The sequence below is a fragment of the Alligator sinensis genome, unplaced genomic scaffold (genome assembly GCF_000455745.1).
Source record: "Alligator sinensis unplaced genomic scaffold, ASM45574v1 scaffold768_5, whole genome shotgun sequence".
NCBI lineage: Eukaryota > Metazoa > Chordata > Crocodylia > Alligatoridae > Alligator > Alligator sinensis.
The window spans coordinates 2,644,885-2,664,419 of NW_005841991.1; the positions used below are offsets into that span (position 1 = coordinate 2,644,885).

The following is a 19,535-nucleotide window of genomic DNA, read 5'->3' on the forward strand; positions in this document are numbered from 1 at the left end:
TTTCATGTGTTAATTTGCGAACATTATTTCTGTATTCATTTTCAAGCAAGGAGCATGAAGTTTAAGAAGTTTACAGTTGTAAGCAAAACCCTTAGAAAACCAATAGCAATATATACTTAATCTGCAAAATCTAAAAATATTGAAGAGGGATTATATTATGTATTATGTATTGAGGAATAACTAAAAAGGGACTCCAGATAGGTTAAATTATATACACTTCTTTTTACTCTAAGGATAAAAACCTTGTTTTGAAAAGATCAAAATCACTCTTTAAGGATATCTTCTCTCTCAACTCATTTTCACAAAGACTGTCATTTGCTACTGTGGTACGTATTTGCAGCAATTTACTCTGTGCAGTCATTACTCTGAATCCACTATTGAAGTTTTACCTCTGATTTTGGAATTCCTAAAGCATGTAAACACTATTTTAAATTAATACTGGAAGGGGCTCCTAGGTCACCAACACAAGTCTCCTGATATTTCACGCAGCTACACGACATAATCACTTTCATATACTGATATTGCCTTATTTTAAAATTAGTTAGTTTCCTTGTTTTCTTGCCCTTACTACTACTGAAAGCCTGTTCCAGAATCCCACTGCTCTGTTGATTAAAACCTTCTATTATCTAACCTAATTTACTAATGGGTAATTTATATCTTTTGTTCTTATGTCAACATCATCCTTTGGCTTAAAATTATTTTCCCTACTGTTTACCAACCTGATGTGTTTATAGCGAGCAATCGTTTTTCCTCTGGGCTTTGTTCTGCTAAGCTAAGCAAGCCAAGCTCTTCTAGTTTCTTTTCATATATACTCTCTATTCTCCTCCTCATCCTTGTATCCTTTTTATGCACCTGTTCTACTTTGAATACTTCTTTCTTGAACATGGGTGACCAGAGTCACATACAATAAACCAGATAATTATTTTCCATTTGTACTGGGTACACTGTTCCTGATACAGCCTACATTCCACAATTGCATACATCTTACAGACTCCAAAATAAGTTAGGAAAACTACTTTTTAGATTATTTAAGGTTATCCTCACTGAAAAGAAGATTCATAATATACCTTACAGTGTTCAAAATTATTAACAATTCTGTGTCACGCATCAAAATCCAGCCCTGTATATATTCAAGGACAACAGCCTACTTTTGTAGGTAAATTGATGATGTCTTTTAATGCTTGGCTAGCACAAAAGGGAAATCCTGCTATTAGTAGACAAAGATAAGCCTATGCTTTTGAAATGACATATCTGATTACAAGGACTATAAATATGGATTTTTTTGTTTCAGTTTCAAAGTGACTATATTCAATGCCAAACTAATAAATGGTTGTTTATAATTCCCTACCAGACTTTTATTTTCAAAAAAGAAACAGAGAAGATTAAATATGACTAAATTCCTTTGACTATAAGGGTGGTCAAGCACTGGAATAGGCTACCTAGAAAAACTGTGAAATCTTCATCTTTGAAAGTTTTCAACAGCAAGTTAGATAGACCCTTGACAGGGATGGGTTTAGTCAGGGATGGGCCCGCCAGATGACCTTGTGAGGTCCCTTCCAGCCCTACTTTCCTATGATCCTAAGATGGAAAGTTGGACAGTAACACAGCACAGTATCTTAAAAAAAACATAACAAGCAAACAAACAAAAACAACCAGAACTAGTGCAAACATTTTCTTAAAATTTACTCTCCGTAGAACTCTGAGAAACACTGACCCTCTGGGTAGATATGCCATTGAGCAGAATGTTTAAAAATGTTCTATGAAACTCCAGCTGATCATTTTTTAATTTATTTTTTGTTATCAAAGACAATGTCCAGAAACATTCAGTACTAAAGAATCTGTTCATGACATTGTTTTACAAAAGTCCCTAACAGACAGTGAATATTTTATTGTTTGGATGAATCCTTTATTTTATTAATGATGAGGTGAACTAATCAATGGAATTGCTAAAAAAATCTTGTAAAGAAAAAAAAGTTCTAGTCTGATTTTTAAATTTGTTGGCTGGAGCAAGTTCAGTGGTCATGACAACACCAGTTTAATATCAACTCTTGCCCATCAATGTATTTGGGCATGGCTCTTCTAAAAAGGTCACAGATCTTTCAAATATAGGCACCATGTTTTAAATTCTGCACATACAAAATATGTTCATGTCACACAAATTACACAATGTGGCAGTGTTGTAAGTCCGAGTATTACAGTCAATTAATGGCAGAGAAGAGAGCCCAAAGCTCACATATGACTAATGACTGAGACAAATCTTGAAAGAGACAAACTGTATAAAACAACAGTATTCCTGTTGTGTGTATGACTGTGTGTGTATTTGTGTGCACATGTGTGAGAGTGCATATAACAAAATATGTTCAACAAGAAGTTCAAATAATGGCCCATCTATGTGTTCGGTTTCTTATCCAGTTTGAATGATAAAAGGCTTTCATTTTAACTACATGTTAAAATGCAAATTCAAATCCCATGTAAGCCATTAGTTAGTATGTTGATTGGTTTAAACCAATTAAAATTTAAAGTTACTGCCAATCCTCCTCATGCTCTTCTATTTGTCAGCCTCTGGGTATGTAGGATACTTGACTGTCTCAATTTTCTCCTTTACTTTGTAGGATGGGTAAAGGCCTGTTCTTCCTAGTTTCCTATTGATGCCTTTAGAGTAGCCATCCCAGTGGTTTCCAGCCACACCAATTATATCTCCAGGTTCCATAGGGATTTCATCAGCAGTTCGTGGATGGTGAGCATAAATAGCAACCTGGTTGTGGGCATTCTGTCCCCCAAAATAGTAGATATCATCCAAAGAATGGAAATATTCTGAAGCATCTGGATGCAATGTCTGCATAATTTCATAAGCAACTCGACAAACCTTAGAAAAGAAAAAAGAAAAGAAGTTATGAGTGTACAATACACTTCCAATGAATGATAGAAGTCAACCACCTCTATTCCACAGTTCCATTTCATAGATGTGTCAAGGATTGGAATTTCCATCTTAAATACCAAAATTCAACGGTGTATTTAAGAAACAATGCACCCTTGCTAATAAATGACATGGAGTTTTACTGAGTTTGTATTAACATTCCTAATGTCATATTTGGTAACAAGAAAGAGAAGAACATCTTTATAGTTTTCATATAAGAGATCAAAGTCAAAAAGTCATGCATTAATAAGTAACTGCATATTACATTTGTCCATTTTTAAAATGATTTAGAATTTTCACAAGTAAAATTTGTCACTGCTCTACATAAAAATCTTGGCAAACATATATTTACTTAGAATTTAAATAATTTTCTCAAACATTTATCTAGTTTTTTTCTTTTCAAGCCATGTCATGAAATGAAGTCAGCTCCAATGACAATGATGGTGGTGTTGTTCATATATGATGCCTATATTTACCTGCTTAGAGCTCCTTATAACATTTGATACCACTGAATACCATTATTTCATTTTTCAGACATAGCAGAAATCAGTGGAATAGCATGCAAGTCATTCTAATCCTTTTTTTTTTTGGTGGGGGGTGGGGGAGATTGGGGAGGACATTGGTCACCCACCTCCTGAACATTCATCTCCACATCCTCAAGTGCCACCCCCACAACCTCAATTTTCTCTCCTATATATACACATTTACATGAGACCATTGGTGGTCCTGTGACATGTTTTAAATGTTTAGAGAATGCAGATGACTTTATAGCTGTATGCCTCCTTTCCCTTACATTAAAATATCACCAACTTCAAACTATCCCAATATATGATTTGCTAACTGACAGCATTTAAAATTAGGATGTTCTCAGTTGATTTAGGTACTCAAATTAATGAAATCATCTTAAAAAACATTAGATTTTTTTAATTATAATTTTTGGAATTTCTTTTTTACTTGCTTTCCCTTCTTTGACACTTTCATGGTCACATTTTCAAGCTTTCCAAGACTACAACAATAAGGCCTAGCAGCTTAATTTTTAACAAAAGCTGAAATTCTCACACAATCATATAAGTGCAGGACATGGGTATTTAAGAAAGATACAAGATACTAGTTATACAATTACACCTGGGCAAAACTGAAGACAACTGCCTGAAATGGAAGCCCAGCAAGAAATAGATGGTGATACTGGGAAGAGAGAAATTCTGAGGAGTTCCTTATCACCTAACACTTTATTGAGGAAGTCTGCTAGGTACTGCAAAATAATTTCTCACCCTACAAATCCTTTTCCACGTCTTACAATTGCTGGATATTCAAATGACTGCAGCTATAAAAAAAGCCTTCTTCTCCTAATGACTGGATGGAAGACTCTTCCTCAGAAGACAATGTGGCCACTGAGATCCACACCTTTGTGACCTCCTGTCTTGATTACTGCAATACTCTATACTTTGTTATGAACAAAGAAACTTTAAATAAGCTTCAATTAGCCTAGAATACAGCAAATTTCCTCATCAACACCGACCACCAGAAGCACATTAACCCAAGGAAAAAACGTATTAGGTTGATCTTGCATAGAATACTGGGTCAAGTCCAGTGATTCAATCCTAATTTGCAAGACTCCCTATTGATGTGGCTCAAGGTTTTCAACTCAGTGTGTCTTTCTCAGAGACTATGATCACCCTTGGCAGTTGTGTTCTTCAGGAACTATGAAGCTGTCAATCTTAAGTACAAAGTCTATGAAAATGGGAAATAGGGTTTTCTTGGCAATGGGCCCAAGGGAACTGTGGTATTCCTAACTGGAAGAGTTAAGAATGGATGGCTACTGATATCACAATCTTTGACCATATACATCTCATTTATTCCGCATAGTTGTCTTGTGCAAAATATTAGGGTGATGGGCAAAATTATACATACTTAGAGAGACAGTTAGCCAACAAAATAACTTTAAATTATAAATTTAAAAACTTAGGTGTCTTCATTTAAAAAACAGCAATAAAGGCCAAGTAAAATTATTATAATCTAATTTTATTTCTTTTTTTTTTTCTATTTGAAGATGAGTTGAGTAGGATTTTGACCAATAAGGGTAGGACTGTAATCATCCTACAAATGTCCTTAAGACTGTCTCTTCTTTCAGTAAGATAACAAATTGCGCGTTACTCCTTTCTTTCTGACCTTTAAAATAACAAGGCAGCACTTTTGCAAATAGACATAATGTACAGAAGTATCTTTCAGAAACCCAGATTTAAAGATTCCATAATAAATCAGCCTTTCATTCCAACTGCAAGGTACGTAACTTCCATCTGAAGTCAAATGTTTACTTGTCTGCTCATTTATTTATTTATAGTGCACAATATACAGTATAACAAACACTTGAAAGTTCAGTTTCTTTAGGGACAGAAGAAAGAATTACTATGAAATCATTAAGTCAGATGGTAGAAACTATCAGTTTGTGAAAATACTGAAGAACTGCTTTCTGTATTTTAGTATCTGATCTCAATGCTGTCTCAAAATAATGACTAATAAATGTGTGACCATGTGCAACTTTAAGATCTGCAATTGCTACAATGCTACTGAAACATGATGCTTAGGTATTTTATGCTTTATTTGCATAAAACCAATATACTTTGGTTAAGTTTAATTCATTATATTGTTATTATATACTGCTTTAATGCAACTGAATATAAGTTTTGATAATTTCTCACCTAGTATTTGCTTGAATTTAGATCTGCTACAAGAATAATATTCGTTTATACTTTCTTATATCTTAATTAAGAAATGGCCTAAGATACTTGTGAAAGTGTCTAACCCTGTTTGGTAGTAAAATAATGTACCCTTAACATCCCACATATGATGTTCTGAATCTCCTGTTGGTGAAATAATATTAGTCATTGAATATACATTGATTAACATGAAAATGTAAAACAATCTTTCAAATAAATTTAGGATGTGCTCTCATTGCTATCCCACATGCATAAGAGTCTGGATTCCTACTGAACCTGTAAATCAGAGCAACGGCTATTACAAATGTGGATTTTGTTAACAGATGACATATTTAGCTTGTGACAACAGCTCACCAGCTCAAATGTTGATTCTATTAAAAACTAAAGTACCAATTTTAAGTCCCATTGGGGAAATCTTCTTATCCATAGGAAACCTTGTTTCAGGCCCTCCAGAAATCTGGCTATATCTGACTGTGTGAGATCTTCCCATGCCTGAAAGTGGTGCCCTCAAACAGGCTGCATTGCTCGATGTGCGCCGTCACCCTAAGTAGAAGTGTGGCCACAGCTACCCACTGCTACATGATGTGTTTGAGATGTAAGAAGCTGTACAATGTGTTTCAGGGTGTCCTTCAAGGGTCACTGAAGACTAGATTTGGCTCCTCCAACTATCTGATGACTATTGATGTGTTCTGAACTGTTAGGTAACAGGATGAAATTGGTGCTAAATGGAGTTTGATGGAGCTCAAGAGCAAACCTGAAGTTTTAAAAAACAACATACAGTCCAGAATACAATGGAGTATCTGACTAAACAAGATTCACATTTCCTAACTCCTGCAACAAAACCCATTACCATTTACCCTTTATAGTGAAGTAGTAAGGTGGAAGTATTAGTGCAGCTCTGATGGTCCAATAAATGTAAAAGAAACAAGGCTCCTTTGGTGATATCTTTTATTGGACCAACTACGTAATTGGGAGAGATGTCAGACAAACTTCTGGGCATAAAATGGTACCCTTCTACTTCTCTCCCAGCTACACAGTTGGTCTAATAAAAGGTATTATCAAAAACAAACCTTGCTCTTTGTAATGAAGGTTTCTAGTTTATAGAAGAATTGACTATACTTTTAAAGAACATATCATGCCCACAGGTGTCATCCAGGGTGCCTCCATGTGACAGGTTGCAGAGAGATGGAATCTGGGTGTAGTTTGAGATCAGATATTAAGAAGATTATGTCCCTCATATGTGGCAGAGTAAGAAATCAATGATCCAATATGTCTGGAAGGTCAGAACACCAAAATTGAAAAGGCTAAACTGCACGTGTAAGAATTTTCAGTCATATTTTGCCTTCCTTAAAACTCTGGGGAAGAAAGCAAAAGGAACAAAGGCATAGAGCACCTAAATGACCATGAGATTAAAAAGGCATCTGTTATGAACTGAATCCCTTTAAAAGTCCATTCATGTGGTAACAATGTCCTCCTATATAACAGAGTGACCTCTAAATGAATGATGATCCAGTGTGACTTTCTTCAGTTGTTGTTGATGGAAAAAAAAGATGCTCTAGAGATATTTTATTGGAGGCTGCTGAAGATGACGTTGGATGAAAAATCCTCCAAAGGAGAAACTGTCCCAGATTTCTTGACGCTTGATGGACTTGTCTTAATTAAAGCTTCATAACTGATTTCTGGATTTCCTCACCAGAGACTGTCTTGAAATGCCAGTTATGGAACATATGTCCAATAATGGGATTCTGATGCTGGGGTTATTTTTAAGGTTTGCTGGGGTAGCAAAGGAAGTTTTCCCAGAGCTTCATGCTAATGAGTATAATGAGCTAACTAATTACAGCAGTAGTGATGTAGGATGCATTTGAGTGATTTGGTGCTGCATCATCTTTGGTGTTGGGTGAGCAAATGCCAAAGGTGGCTGAATAGTCATCATACCACCAATTTAATGGAAGGTAATGCAGATATCAGTTCTGGAATCTGAAGCTCCGATTGTTACAGTACTGCCCTTGATACTGCCATTCACTCTCTCTCCAAGTTGCCGTTTAGTTTTTTCTTGTGCTTTACTGGAGAAGGGGACCAGTGCTGAGAGACTGACTTAAAGCCAAAAGTGTAACGGGGCAATTCTGTGGCCGGGACGGCAACAACACACTGAATTACAGCTGCAGCTGGGCTGTCAGGGGCAGCGGCTGCTAGTTTTGTGTCCTCACTAAGTTGGCACTTGGGACTTTTTCCCTGGTTGTTCCCACTTAGCTATGCTACTGCTTAAAGCCATGTTTTCTTTTCTAGCCCATGGAAGAAAAAGCTAGCTGCTCCTATGGGATCTGTACCATCCCAATACTGACACTCCTGATAAATGGAATTCTATCTATATTTAGGTATTCTTCTTTTCTTTACGATAATAGGAATAACGTATCTCTACCTTAAATAAGATAGTAAATGCCAGGGGCAGTCTAACTCTGCTAATGGGTAGTCAGAAGCAAATGAGTGGTCTTTGGTGCTGCTTTGTCCTCATAGCCTCCAGAGGTGGGAAGGACAAGGAGAGGGGGGTGGAAGAGGGAGGGGGAGTCCATATTCACACAGTCTTGAAAAAGGAGAGACTGTTTGGCAAAATATTAATTTAAATGACAACAAAAATATTTTCACCCAATAATAAAAATGTATGCTAAACCCAAACTTTTATTCAAATCTATTCTGACCACTATGCCTTGTGAATCACAGAAAGTAGCATGCATACTTATTTTTACAAGGTAAATTTAATTTCACAGATTCAGATTACCCCTACATATTGGAAAGCTATTTAAATTTAGAAAGCAAATACTTCAAACATATGTACAACATGAAAATGATTTCTGTGAAGTGAGGGGTATAATTTTAAGGTACACTAAACATTGGTTGATTTGTTAAAATCTAATGGTTTGTTTTAAAAAAAATTAATTTCCATCCAGATCTTCAAGATCTCTCTCTCTCCCTTTTTCTTAAATTACCAATGTCTCCTCACTATGGTTGCTTTATTTCAAGAGACAACATGAAGAAAAGAAAAAGGACTAAAAAAACCCCCCAGTGATTTAATTATTAACAGGATGGAATAGACGGTTTGATTAATTTGCCAATATTTATAAAAAGCTCTCTGGTGCTCATTATTTTTGAAGGCTGACCTCATCACTCAGAATGCTTGCTTCTGAAGAACAAACTTAGCTCCTAAAACTAGCTAATCTGATTTTAAACCAGATAGAACCAAACTCCCATGGAGACAACCTCATGCGATTAAACTTTAAGATAGTGGAGTCAGCACTAACCTTGAAGTGTTAAATGCAGCTGTTTAATTAAAGCATAGCAAGTATTCTAATCTTCATTAGCTCAGCTCATTTCTGAAGTCAGTGTTTCTCATTTAGATAAAAGCTAGATAGGATTAATATTCAGTGTATTTCATTCTTACTCATTTTTAAAAAAATATGTGGGACTACAAAAACCTGTAGAGGTAGTCCCAGGAGAGCTGCTTTGCTGGGGTTATTTGATGACATTTAAGCACAGCCCCTAGAAAAGAGCAGTGTGAGCCCACATTGCCACAGGAGTGCTAAGGAACCAGATAGCCTCCTAGTACTTCTAAGCTCACAGGGAAGTGTGCCTGTCACTATGTCTCTTCATGGAGTGCAGCTCATTCTCTATGGTCTCAGTTCAGTATAATATTGAATCAAATGAATCCCATAAATAAATCCTGTAAAAGGAATAAAACTATACCTGCTCCAAATTAAAGAAGACATCTGATTCTGCAGCAACAATCTCACATCATTCTTTCTATTGCAAAACGCTGCCTATGATCACTTTTAAGCTACAAGAAGCCAAATATCAACATTATCAAAATAATTTCATGTTGATCTTCTGAACGAAGATTAAAGAGTTGGTAATCTTCTCTCTGAAGTCTCCTGGAAAATTTTAGATAAAAGTCTGTTCCTTTACAAATGGATTAAATGTTTCTGATATATTTACATACAAACACAGAAAGAAAAAGAAAGAGGAAAAGAAAGAGAAAGAGAAAAAAAGAGCATGAAAAGCTGTGATACAGAACCCAAAATGTCCCATTTTCCATAAATATATAAATGTTGCAAGTATGTTCTCCCTTTGAAATGATTTTAGTAATAAAAGTGTATACAACTGGAAATTTTGAGTTCCATCCCACCTCTTTTTTTATATTATATGCAACTCATTTCTCCCTATCTACAAATATATCTAACTTTTCACTTTGGTTAAAAAAGCATTTAAGAGCTCTTGTTTAATAGAAATGTATGAACATTCTCCTGGTTCGCTGTCACAGATTCATTGATAAATAAAGCATCTAGCTCACAGCACATGGACACTGTTACTCCAGGTTTCCCTACCTACCTAAAGGCTTCTGTAGAGTTTAACAGGTTAGGTGTGACCTATGAAAGCCCAATAATGGCCTGGAACCTTCCTAAACTGAGGACTATCTCTTTCTCTGTGATATGCTGCCACTGTTGCAGTCAGTTAATACATTCAACCTGGATCACCATTATTATAAAGGACAGCAGTCTGCATATTCTTGGTGAGGATTCTGTAACTTTGAGAGAGGCTGAAATTTGATAACTGGTGCCTGTGCTGGAAAAACACATTTACTTCACATGGTTTTAGAGAAGAGGTGAAATCCTTAACAACTTTTCATGATCCATTAAATAAGTACGTGTATTTGTAATAGAAAAGAAAATGCCAACACTAATCATTACATCATTCATAATGTCTTTGGACTCTGACTTGCTTCATCAGGCAGGCCACTCAAGAAAAGCCTAGAGCATGTAATTATCTACAACAGCAAATCACAATGAATTAAACTTAAGTTTACTGTACTGTTTCTGGGATTGTGGAAATGTAATTGACCCTGGAGAATTACATTTCTTCCTTCCATCCCTTCTCGTAACTCCTATACAATAACCAAGAGATGTCTAAAACAGAGTTATTTAAACCTCTCAGTATCAACATAAAAAGGTGCAAAAATAGATGATTTTGGATTATATACTGACTGTATGAAACATCATAAATGATTAAGCAAGCTTAATTACTTCTACTTCTTTTAAATGCCATGACTAAACCAACACCTATAACATTTGACTTCTGCAGAGGAGAAGTAAATCAACAAGTGAGTGCTAACAATCAGAAAGAGATTCAGATAGTATTATACTGAATCTCTTCATTCTTCTATGAAACGTTCACTATATAACATTGAGAACATGGTATTGCTATTGCATTATCTAGCATAAAGAAAAGAGACAATTAAAAGAATTAGCAGCTATACTGTACATTTAGATAGGCATTTTGTGCTTTACCTGCGAGGAAAATGTACAGACGAGGAAGTCTGCCTGAGACAGAAAATGGATATCCAGAATTACACCCCGGAGTGAGTTTTCAGTGTATCGATTATGAAGCCCTGCTGACCATGATATTGAGTTATCACTGATAAATTCATAATTTGGATATCTAGAAAAATGTAACACAATTTATTAAAGCAAGACTCATAAAAACTTTGTAACAAGAACACCATCCTGACCACATGAATAAGCTTTTAAAGCATTTTTCTCTGATCTACAGAATTTACTACAGTATTGTTGGTCACCAGAACATTTCAGCCTTGACTTCACTTGCCCCACACATCAAAAAAGACCTATGCCTATTAGAGTTTTGGCTCTGCAAAGGGAGAAGAGCCAGAAACTCCATTAACTCTACTAGAAACTTTCCAATTGCTATTGTTTTTACATGAAAGGTGCTCAAATACTATGATGCAGCATGAAATCTTAAGACAGATAGATAGTAAGAGACTAATCTTTGAAATCATTATGTTGTTTTAGCCACATTTACTATCGTTACTTCCTAGAAACTTCTGTCTAGAACACTGGTGCTCAAACTCCAGCTTGTAGACCAAATAGGGCCCATGGGGCTGTATCACCTAGCCTGCAGGGCTCCCCATGGGTCTGAAAATTTGGTGATGGAAAAGCAATGGTAGCATTAACAGCTCTCAGAGCCACAGCAATTAATGCTGCCACTGTTCCCCATTGCCAAAGTTCTGGACTCCTGGGGAGTCCCTCGGGCAAAAAGACACAGCCCAGTGGAACAGATCATACTAGTGTGCTGGATCCAGTGTGTGGGGCCCATTCCCATACATGGTACCCACCCATTGGATCCAGCCTGTGGACTGTCCCTGCACCACTTATCTGGCCCATAGGACCAGAAAGCTGAGCATCATGGGTCTTGAACATTTCACGTGGAACTCACTGACTAGCGACAGGATCTGTTAGATAAACAAATGAGCATAAACTGGAAAAGAATCAATTGCACTTTATAATACAATAATATAGAACTCAATACTTACAGCTGTGCAAACAACAAGGATTTTTTGTAACAGATTGAAACCCACAAATTAAAAAAATGCTGAAACAGTGATTTTTATTTTTTTTTAATTCTTTTGGAAAATTACAAAAAATCAGAAAGAGATCGTTTTTGGGACAGACTAAATAATTTATCTGACCTGTAATGAAACACTGAATTTATTTCTGAGCTGTTTGATAAAATAATAAAAAAGATTTGTCTAGAATCATTGCTGAAAGCTGAGCTATAGAACAGAGGCAGAGCCTCTTCTTCAGCTAACTCATCCTTCCCTGCCTGCTCAACCAAAAGCAACTGCCAATTCAGCAGTGGCTGTGGGAGGGTTAACTCTAGCACTGACACTGAATGATGAACTCTACCCCTAAAGTTTGCTGCTGGGGAGAAAAGGGAAAGGAGCAGCAGCCATTACTATATCAATTCCAGCACAGAAAAATCAGTTTCCCTGCTTCCGACGCACACTCCAATTCAGGAGGAAAAAAGAGTACATGTGGTATTTGAGTAGATAAAAAAAATGTTACAGTAAGTGAATTACTTCTTTTCAAATTTAAATACAAATCTGATTTGGAGTTTACCTTAAGCTGCCACAGAAATGTACATGTGCAGTAGAATTCATCATTGGCTGCAGAAATTAGGGAATTTTATTCCTGAATTATGACTTCTGGTGCTTCAGAGCAACTGAGTTCATATATATATAGGACACACAAGTATTTGAACAAACACTTGGCTACAATAATGTACAGTTACAACCTATAATTGAAAATATTAAGTATAATATGGCTGAATTGAAAGATAATCTTAATTTTTGTATTACTGCCCTTTAAATGTTATGTTCAGATTTACCAATTTAAGGCTACGTTGCTGAAAGGCTTTTTGTTTTGGATTTTTCCCATCTTGTGTCTTTGTTTTTATCCACAAACTAAAAGGAAGAATATAATATAAATTTATAAACATCAGGTCAAGAGGGTTAGCTTATTTGTTTAAGTTCAATGCTTGCAAAGCACCAGATACACTCTGAGTGAGAAAATTCTATTAGTTAAGTTCCTATTAGATACATCTGTATATGACAATGTAGTCTATAGGACAGAGTTAAGTGAACAATGTTTTTATTTCTTAGAGGTGCACCAATACATCAGTCCGATATCAGATCAGCATCTATATAAGAAAATTGACTGCATCGGAAATCAGCTTTTTTTTGCCTGATGCGGCCGATAATTTGGCTGATAAATACCCCATGCACGCATGCAGCCGCAGTGCAGCACGTAGGCAGTGAGGAGCACAGCCTGGCAGCTTGGAGAGCTGCGTCCAGCTGGTAAGTCTGTTGTGGTGGAAGAGGAGGGGAGAGGAAAGAGGCGTGGGGGAGCAGATCGAGGCCCCCATGGTAAGGGAGGGAATGGGGCTGGGGCAGGGGCTGCCCAGCCAGGGTGCAGTGGGACATGGGAGGGAGCCGCAAACGGATCATCCAGGAGGCACAGGAAGTTGGGGGCAGAGAATGAAAGAGAATGGTCACATTGGGGGCAAGATCCTCAGAACCTACTTCAGCACTTCTCCGGTGATGTAATATAGAGGCCACTTAAGAAATTATCAAAGGTTTTCTCTGATCCTTCTACCCTGTGAGTTTTTCCACAAAAAGGCATGATCTGGGCATGGATACTTTAACCATATAATTAATTATACAGTTCTGTGTTAATTTGCAAATTTATTTTATAAACTAGAAATCAGGATTGGATTTTAAAAATACATTTTTCCTCTTTTTCTGTTTTAAAATTACTTTTAAATAGCTAAAGAGATTTTGCTCAACCTTTCCAAGATCTTAATTTTCAAGTAGACAAAATGTGGAAAAAGTTCCAGCAAAAAGATTTCTAAGACATCTAATCAACAAATTACAAAAGCAGCTAGAGTTTTAAGTGCGACAGCAGCTATATAAATGACACTACAGACACTATGTTGAATTACCTACAAAGAGAGTTGTACACACAGGGTGCGTCTACACCGGGGCGGGCAATTATTTTGGGCCGAGGGCTGCTTACTGAATTTTGGCAAGCCATCAAGGGCCGCATGACAGGCAGCCAGGGACAGCTAAATATTAATTTTCTAATTCTTTTAGGGGCCCCGCAGGCCGGATAGAATGTCCTGCTGGGCCACATCCAGCCCATGGGCAGCATTTTACCCATCCCTGGTCTACACGTTCATAAATGTGCAGTAGTTACCGCACATTTAATCTAGTACTTGCTTAACAAAGTACTAACTAAATGCACAGTAACTAGAGTTACTGCCCAGTAGCACCGGCAAATGCCTTTTTAGTGATGCTACTGCATAGTAGCCTAATAATACTGGATAGTAGTGTATTAGCACTACTGTGATGCTGTGATGCACCACTGAGCACTGTTATTAGGCTACTGTGCATTAAATGTCTCATGTACACACCCACAAAATCAGGGATTTCAGCTCTTTTCCTAACTTCAAAGGATATTTCTATTTCAATCTGAATAATGCAAATGTAGTTCATCTTACTTGGATTTTGCCTCTTGTAGTAATGAAGGGTCATCGGTAGCCAAATAAACTCGTTTTTTGTCAACATGCATTCTGCGGGCAAGAAGCTCAAAACGTTCTTCAACATGTACCATGTATTCTTCAATAGGATGAAATGCTGCCTCTGTTCCTACTTTGTCAGTCCTCCGTACGTGAACACTGAAAAAAAGGCAGAAATTTGGGAGCTGACTAGTAAATATTTCATGATAGACAAATTTCAGTTTCAAGACTGAAATTTGGACTTTAACTTATTCTAAACATTTTTGCCTTTTATAATGTTAAGAATGAATACTAAAGTGAATACTAAATAAAAAAAACAAAATAAAAACACTAAAATAAAACGAAACAGGATTATAAGTTAATGAGGTCTATAAAAATATATTCGCTAATTTGTAAAATTGTTAACTGTAAAGTCTGAAATAAGCCCAGGTCCCCAGGCCATTATTATTGTTATGTGATGCTCTGGATAATAAACTATTATACAGCTCTTGAAACTGAAAATATGACTAAAACCGAAAACTTTAAGCTATATAATTATTATTAGAATTTGGCCTCCAAAGATGTGTGTTCCACATCTGTCATAATACAATCTTAGAGATATGATTTTGTAAGCCTCTCTGAGCCTTCCACAGAGTGAAGCTGACCCTTCTGTATTATTTTCTACATATACCCAGCAGATTTAATTAAGTTGCCAGATTATAGAATTTAAACTTCTTCAGGGAAATAATAATACATACATACATACACACACACACACACACACACACACACACACATATATATATATATATATATATAAAAAAAAATATGTGATTTGTCACGGTAGATAGCATTACATTCTCTCTGGCCTGCAAAGGAAATGCATTTTTCAGACAATTTTTCCTTTCCTAACTTCTACTGTTACAAAATGCTTCCAAGTCATTGCAGTTTTCTGCATACTGCACTAAGAGCTTTTTATCTGGGTTTTAAATTGAACTTAGCTTGTCCTCATCAGAATTGTACCAGTTTTGACATCTTTTAAATATCAAACACTTGTATGAAAAACCTAGGAACATAAAATGTATATTTTATGTGATAAGAAGTGATCTAAAAACCCAGGACAAATCATTGACTCCAAATAGCATTCTGAAATTTAAAGAGTTTAAGGCCAACAGCATGTCTGGAATGAAATAAAAAAAATCTTTGCCTACATATATACTACTTCATTCACACTGTAACTATATATTTTGTCATGCATCTTCATGTTTCCTGGTAGCTGACTGTGCAGGCTATAAGGTGAAATCTGATATGAAGATTCAGAAGGAGTTTTCAATTCAGTGACACAAATTCCAGTTAAAACAGGTTTAAGGCTACCCAGAGGTTTCTTATGGCTGTCTAGAACATGTAGTGCAGCAAAATTCAAACTTCTGAAAACTACACAACCTTAATACCTTTTATGAACCTTAACACCTTCTATGAACACTGCCACCCTAAAGCTGGAAGTACTCAACAAGTACTAGATATACTCCACTTTGAGGCTAGGGACAGAAATTAAACATAATCTGGTATGGCTAAACATAGATATTTGGGGGCATTAGAGGAAGGTTAAATTGATTCAAAATGGCTGCCAGATATCAGGTAAGTCAGGATAGGGAGCCTAGTGGGAGGGCTCAGGGATCTGCTGGGGGTTGGGGGAAAGATACGACCCATGAGGGGTAGGAAGCAGGTGCAAACCTCCAGGTGGGGTCAGGTCACCTCCCAGTGAACCTACAGCCCATCCTTCCCCCAATTGGGACTTATTTGTTTGGCTCCGGTAGCAGCAAACACCGATAGAAGCAGCTGAACTCGAATCAGTTTGTGGGATGGGGGTTGAAAGGGTTGGCAGTGTGCGTGTGGGGGGAGGGGGAGGAGCAAAAAATAGCCTGGTGCAGGGGTAGAGGTAAAAAGAGCAGCCCTGGGGCTGCTAACTCCAGTTAACTCCAGTCCCCCAGCATTGTACAATGCTTTGCACCTCCCCCACAAGCCTTTACTCACAAAGTGGGCAGACTAGCTTGGCCCAAGATATCTGCTCCAGTTGAGCAGGGAGGTGTGCTCTAGCACCCCCCTGGTTTCTGGCCTGGGCCACCGCAGGCATGTGGCTGCACTTCTGGAATCAAAAGTGAATGTCTGTTCACTTGCTTATCAGTTCAATCTACACAGATTAGTCTGATCTGAGAAGACTGAATCAATTCAGCATTGGACTTCTTACTTCTCTATAATTAGCCTGAGAGATCCTATCTTATTTCAGTGCTGCATCTTGTGGCAGTGTTAAAGTGGGGCAGAGGGGTCTTCTTGCCATAAGGATTGTCAGTAGTTAGGTAGAAGATGAATATATTTAGAAGTTTTAATAACAAGCAAGTGACCCCCTGGCCCTGAACTTTATGCACACTATTTATAGTGCTCAACTGCAGTGAATTTTGTGCTCAGTGGGCATTTATACACATATATTTGTCTGCTCCAATGCGCCAGAAATACAGTGTGTCAGAGCAGACTTGATTAATCGAGTCTGCAGAGCACGTGAACTGATACGCCTGGTGCTGTATCACATGCATGTGTATAAACAGCACAATGTGTGTCAGTGCTAAGAAAATGGTAACGTTGCACTTTGAAACTAAAACACTTTTGAGGTGTTTTAGTTTAAAAGCGCACTGCTGCCATTTTCTCAGCACTGATGTGCATTTAACCCTTTATACAAATACATGCAATGCAACACCAGCTGCTTTTAAAAGTGCCTGGCTCTGCATCACATGTATATGTGCATGTACCCACTGTTTTCTGCAGAAGGGGCACTAGGTGCCATATACTCACTAGCGTAAATTTTGAGCAACTGGAGAGCCTTTAGTGCATAATCAGAGCTCTAGTTTGATTCCCCAAGTATGCACAAAAATGCTGGTTGAATTTGTCAACTTACATTTTTTTCCAGGTGGCTGTATCTTGGAAAATCTTGGCTTAAATGTTCCCAATCTGTATCACCATCTCTATCCTAAACCCCAATTTGGCACACCAGCTTTCAGGACCTTTTACATAATCATATTAATTTTACAGCAATAAGAAGAGATGCCCTTAAACAGAGAGGATTTTCAGAGAGGGGTGAAGTGGCTCATTCATCTCATTACAATATTTTCACCTGAATGAGAACATGCCGTGATGATGAATACAGACTAAATTAATAGATCCAAACTTTCAAACCTCTCCTCTTCATTCCCCTCACTCACTCCCAGTGTTCAAGAACGTATGATATACATTCAGCACGCCTCCTCTCAACCCCTTAAGTCTACTGTCTGCATCATGTGTTTGCTGCATGTTTTCAGCATGCCTTTTACATTGCCCCACACAGATAGTCAAAATTTTCCTAAAAAGTGGTTCATATGGGTACAGAGAGAAAGGTTCAGAGGAGCAACACAGGAAGGAGTTTCTTTCACCCATGGCCCCTCTACACATGCACGTAAAGGTGCAATGGGTAAGGACCTGCTGAAATCACAGCGGAAGAGATGCATGGCAGCTCCTTTAACCTTGCAGTTTCCCCTCCCTGCCCCACTTCTGATTGGTGGAGAGGCCCTGCCGCTTACTTCTGATTGGAAGTGAAAACTACAGTTTTAAATATGGCACGTTTTTGCCTCCCACTGCTGATTGGCTGAGGGGCCCAAGCAGTCCTGCTGCTTGCTGCTGATGGGCTGCGAGGCAAAAACTGTGCCATATTTAAAACTGCAGTTGCTTAAAACAAGCTACAAAGTTATGCCCCTTTTTTCTGTGGAATTACTTTGTAGCTTACTGATTGGTTTATCACACCATTAATTGGTTGAATATTTTGCTGGGTCATAACTTAAGATATGATTACCTGGTTGATCATGCCTTAAGTGTAACGTGTAGAGGGGGGCCCAGATATCAGCACATGCAGAAAAGGCAAGAAGGTGCTCAGACTCATCCCTAAACAGCAGTCTACTTACCCAGGTCTCAACTCCCACATGAATAAAAGCACATGTGGGCAGAGTTGCTTAGCCTCCTTCACAGGGAGAAAATCCTTCAAAGTCTAGTTTATACTGGAGACATCCGGAGGAACAGTTTGAATGTTCTGCTGTACTTAGATTTCATTTCTCCCTTTATTACCACCTCACAAAACCATTTAAAAGAAGGAGATTGTAGCAAGATGCTTTCTTTTCATTTGATCCCAGATATCTGCCAAGGATTTGATTTGAACTACACTGAGCACAGTACAGACAAAAGGGTAGAACAAGTTAATGAAAGGAAGGTACTTAGAGCATTTCAGCTGTTCTACAGTAATTATCTACATGCCTGCTCTTATCTCACAATAAGTGAAAGCTAAATTTCAATAAATCATCTATCTTTCATTTAATTTAGCCCCATTTCACTGAGTTTATTAGGGTTAGCTTTCACTTATTATGGGGTAAGAGTGGGCACAAAGGCACAAAACAGCTATCTACAATAAGTTCTTGCCACCTTTTAACTTGTCCTTTGTTTGCCCATGTGTAGCCAAAGCCTCCTGTCACTAAAAAGGGGGAAACACAGCCCCCTAGCCAGCTGAGGAAAGGGCTGCACACACAAGACCTAAGCTGAAATGTGTAAGAGCAAGCTGCCCATTAGAAAGAGGAACATGTGTGCAGGCTAGTGAATCACCCGACTAAGGGCAGAACTCCAGGAGCAGAAGCCAATGCCTGAGGGAAATGGAAGAGGACTGGTTCCTTGCAGGGAGCTGAGCTCTCCAGAGACAGTGGCTGCATAAGAATCCCCTGGAAGGCATCGAAGCGCTCAGAAGGCAGAAAGATGCGAGCCCCAGTGGATGAGGGCTTCTCAAATGTTTGTTCACCCAGAGTAGGGAAGGTTTTTGTTAAAGTGGAAGGTTGCCTTTTTTTTCTTTTTTTTTTTTAGTTTATCACTGGAGGACTGAGTGGGGCTATAAGGGGTGAAGAGAAGCCACAGTGGGGTGCCTGAGAGGCACACCAAAA

General features: G+C 37.7%; 1 protein-coding gene across 5 annotated transcripts in view; it reads right to left on the bottom strand.

Annotated features, from left to right (window-relative positions):
* Window positions 1-1,772: 1,772 nt before the first annotated feature.
* FUT8 (fucosyltransferase 8) overlaps window positions 1,773-19,535 on the bottom strand; it is a 300,428-nt gene continuing 282,665 nt past the window's right edge. For 4 of the 5 annotated variants that reach the window (XM_006021405.2, XM_025201353.1, XM_025201354.1 and 1 more), the window contains 3 exons: window positions 14,536-14,712; window positions 10,971-11,121; window positions 1,773-2,866 (listed from right to left, as the gene is read on the bottom strand). In XM_006021405.2, coding sequence (XP_006021467.1) covers window positions 2,549-2,866; window positions 10,971-11,121; window positions 14,536-14,712 — 646 coding nt within the window. In that variant the 3' untranslated portion in view covers window positions 1,773-2,548. Of the gene's footprint in view, window positions 2,867-9,546; window positions 9,609-10,970; window positions 11,122-14,535; window positions 14,713-19,535 lie in introns of those variants that run through there. The other variant, XM_025201356.1, reaches the window with a different exon arrangement.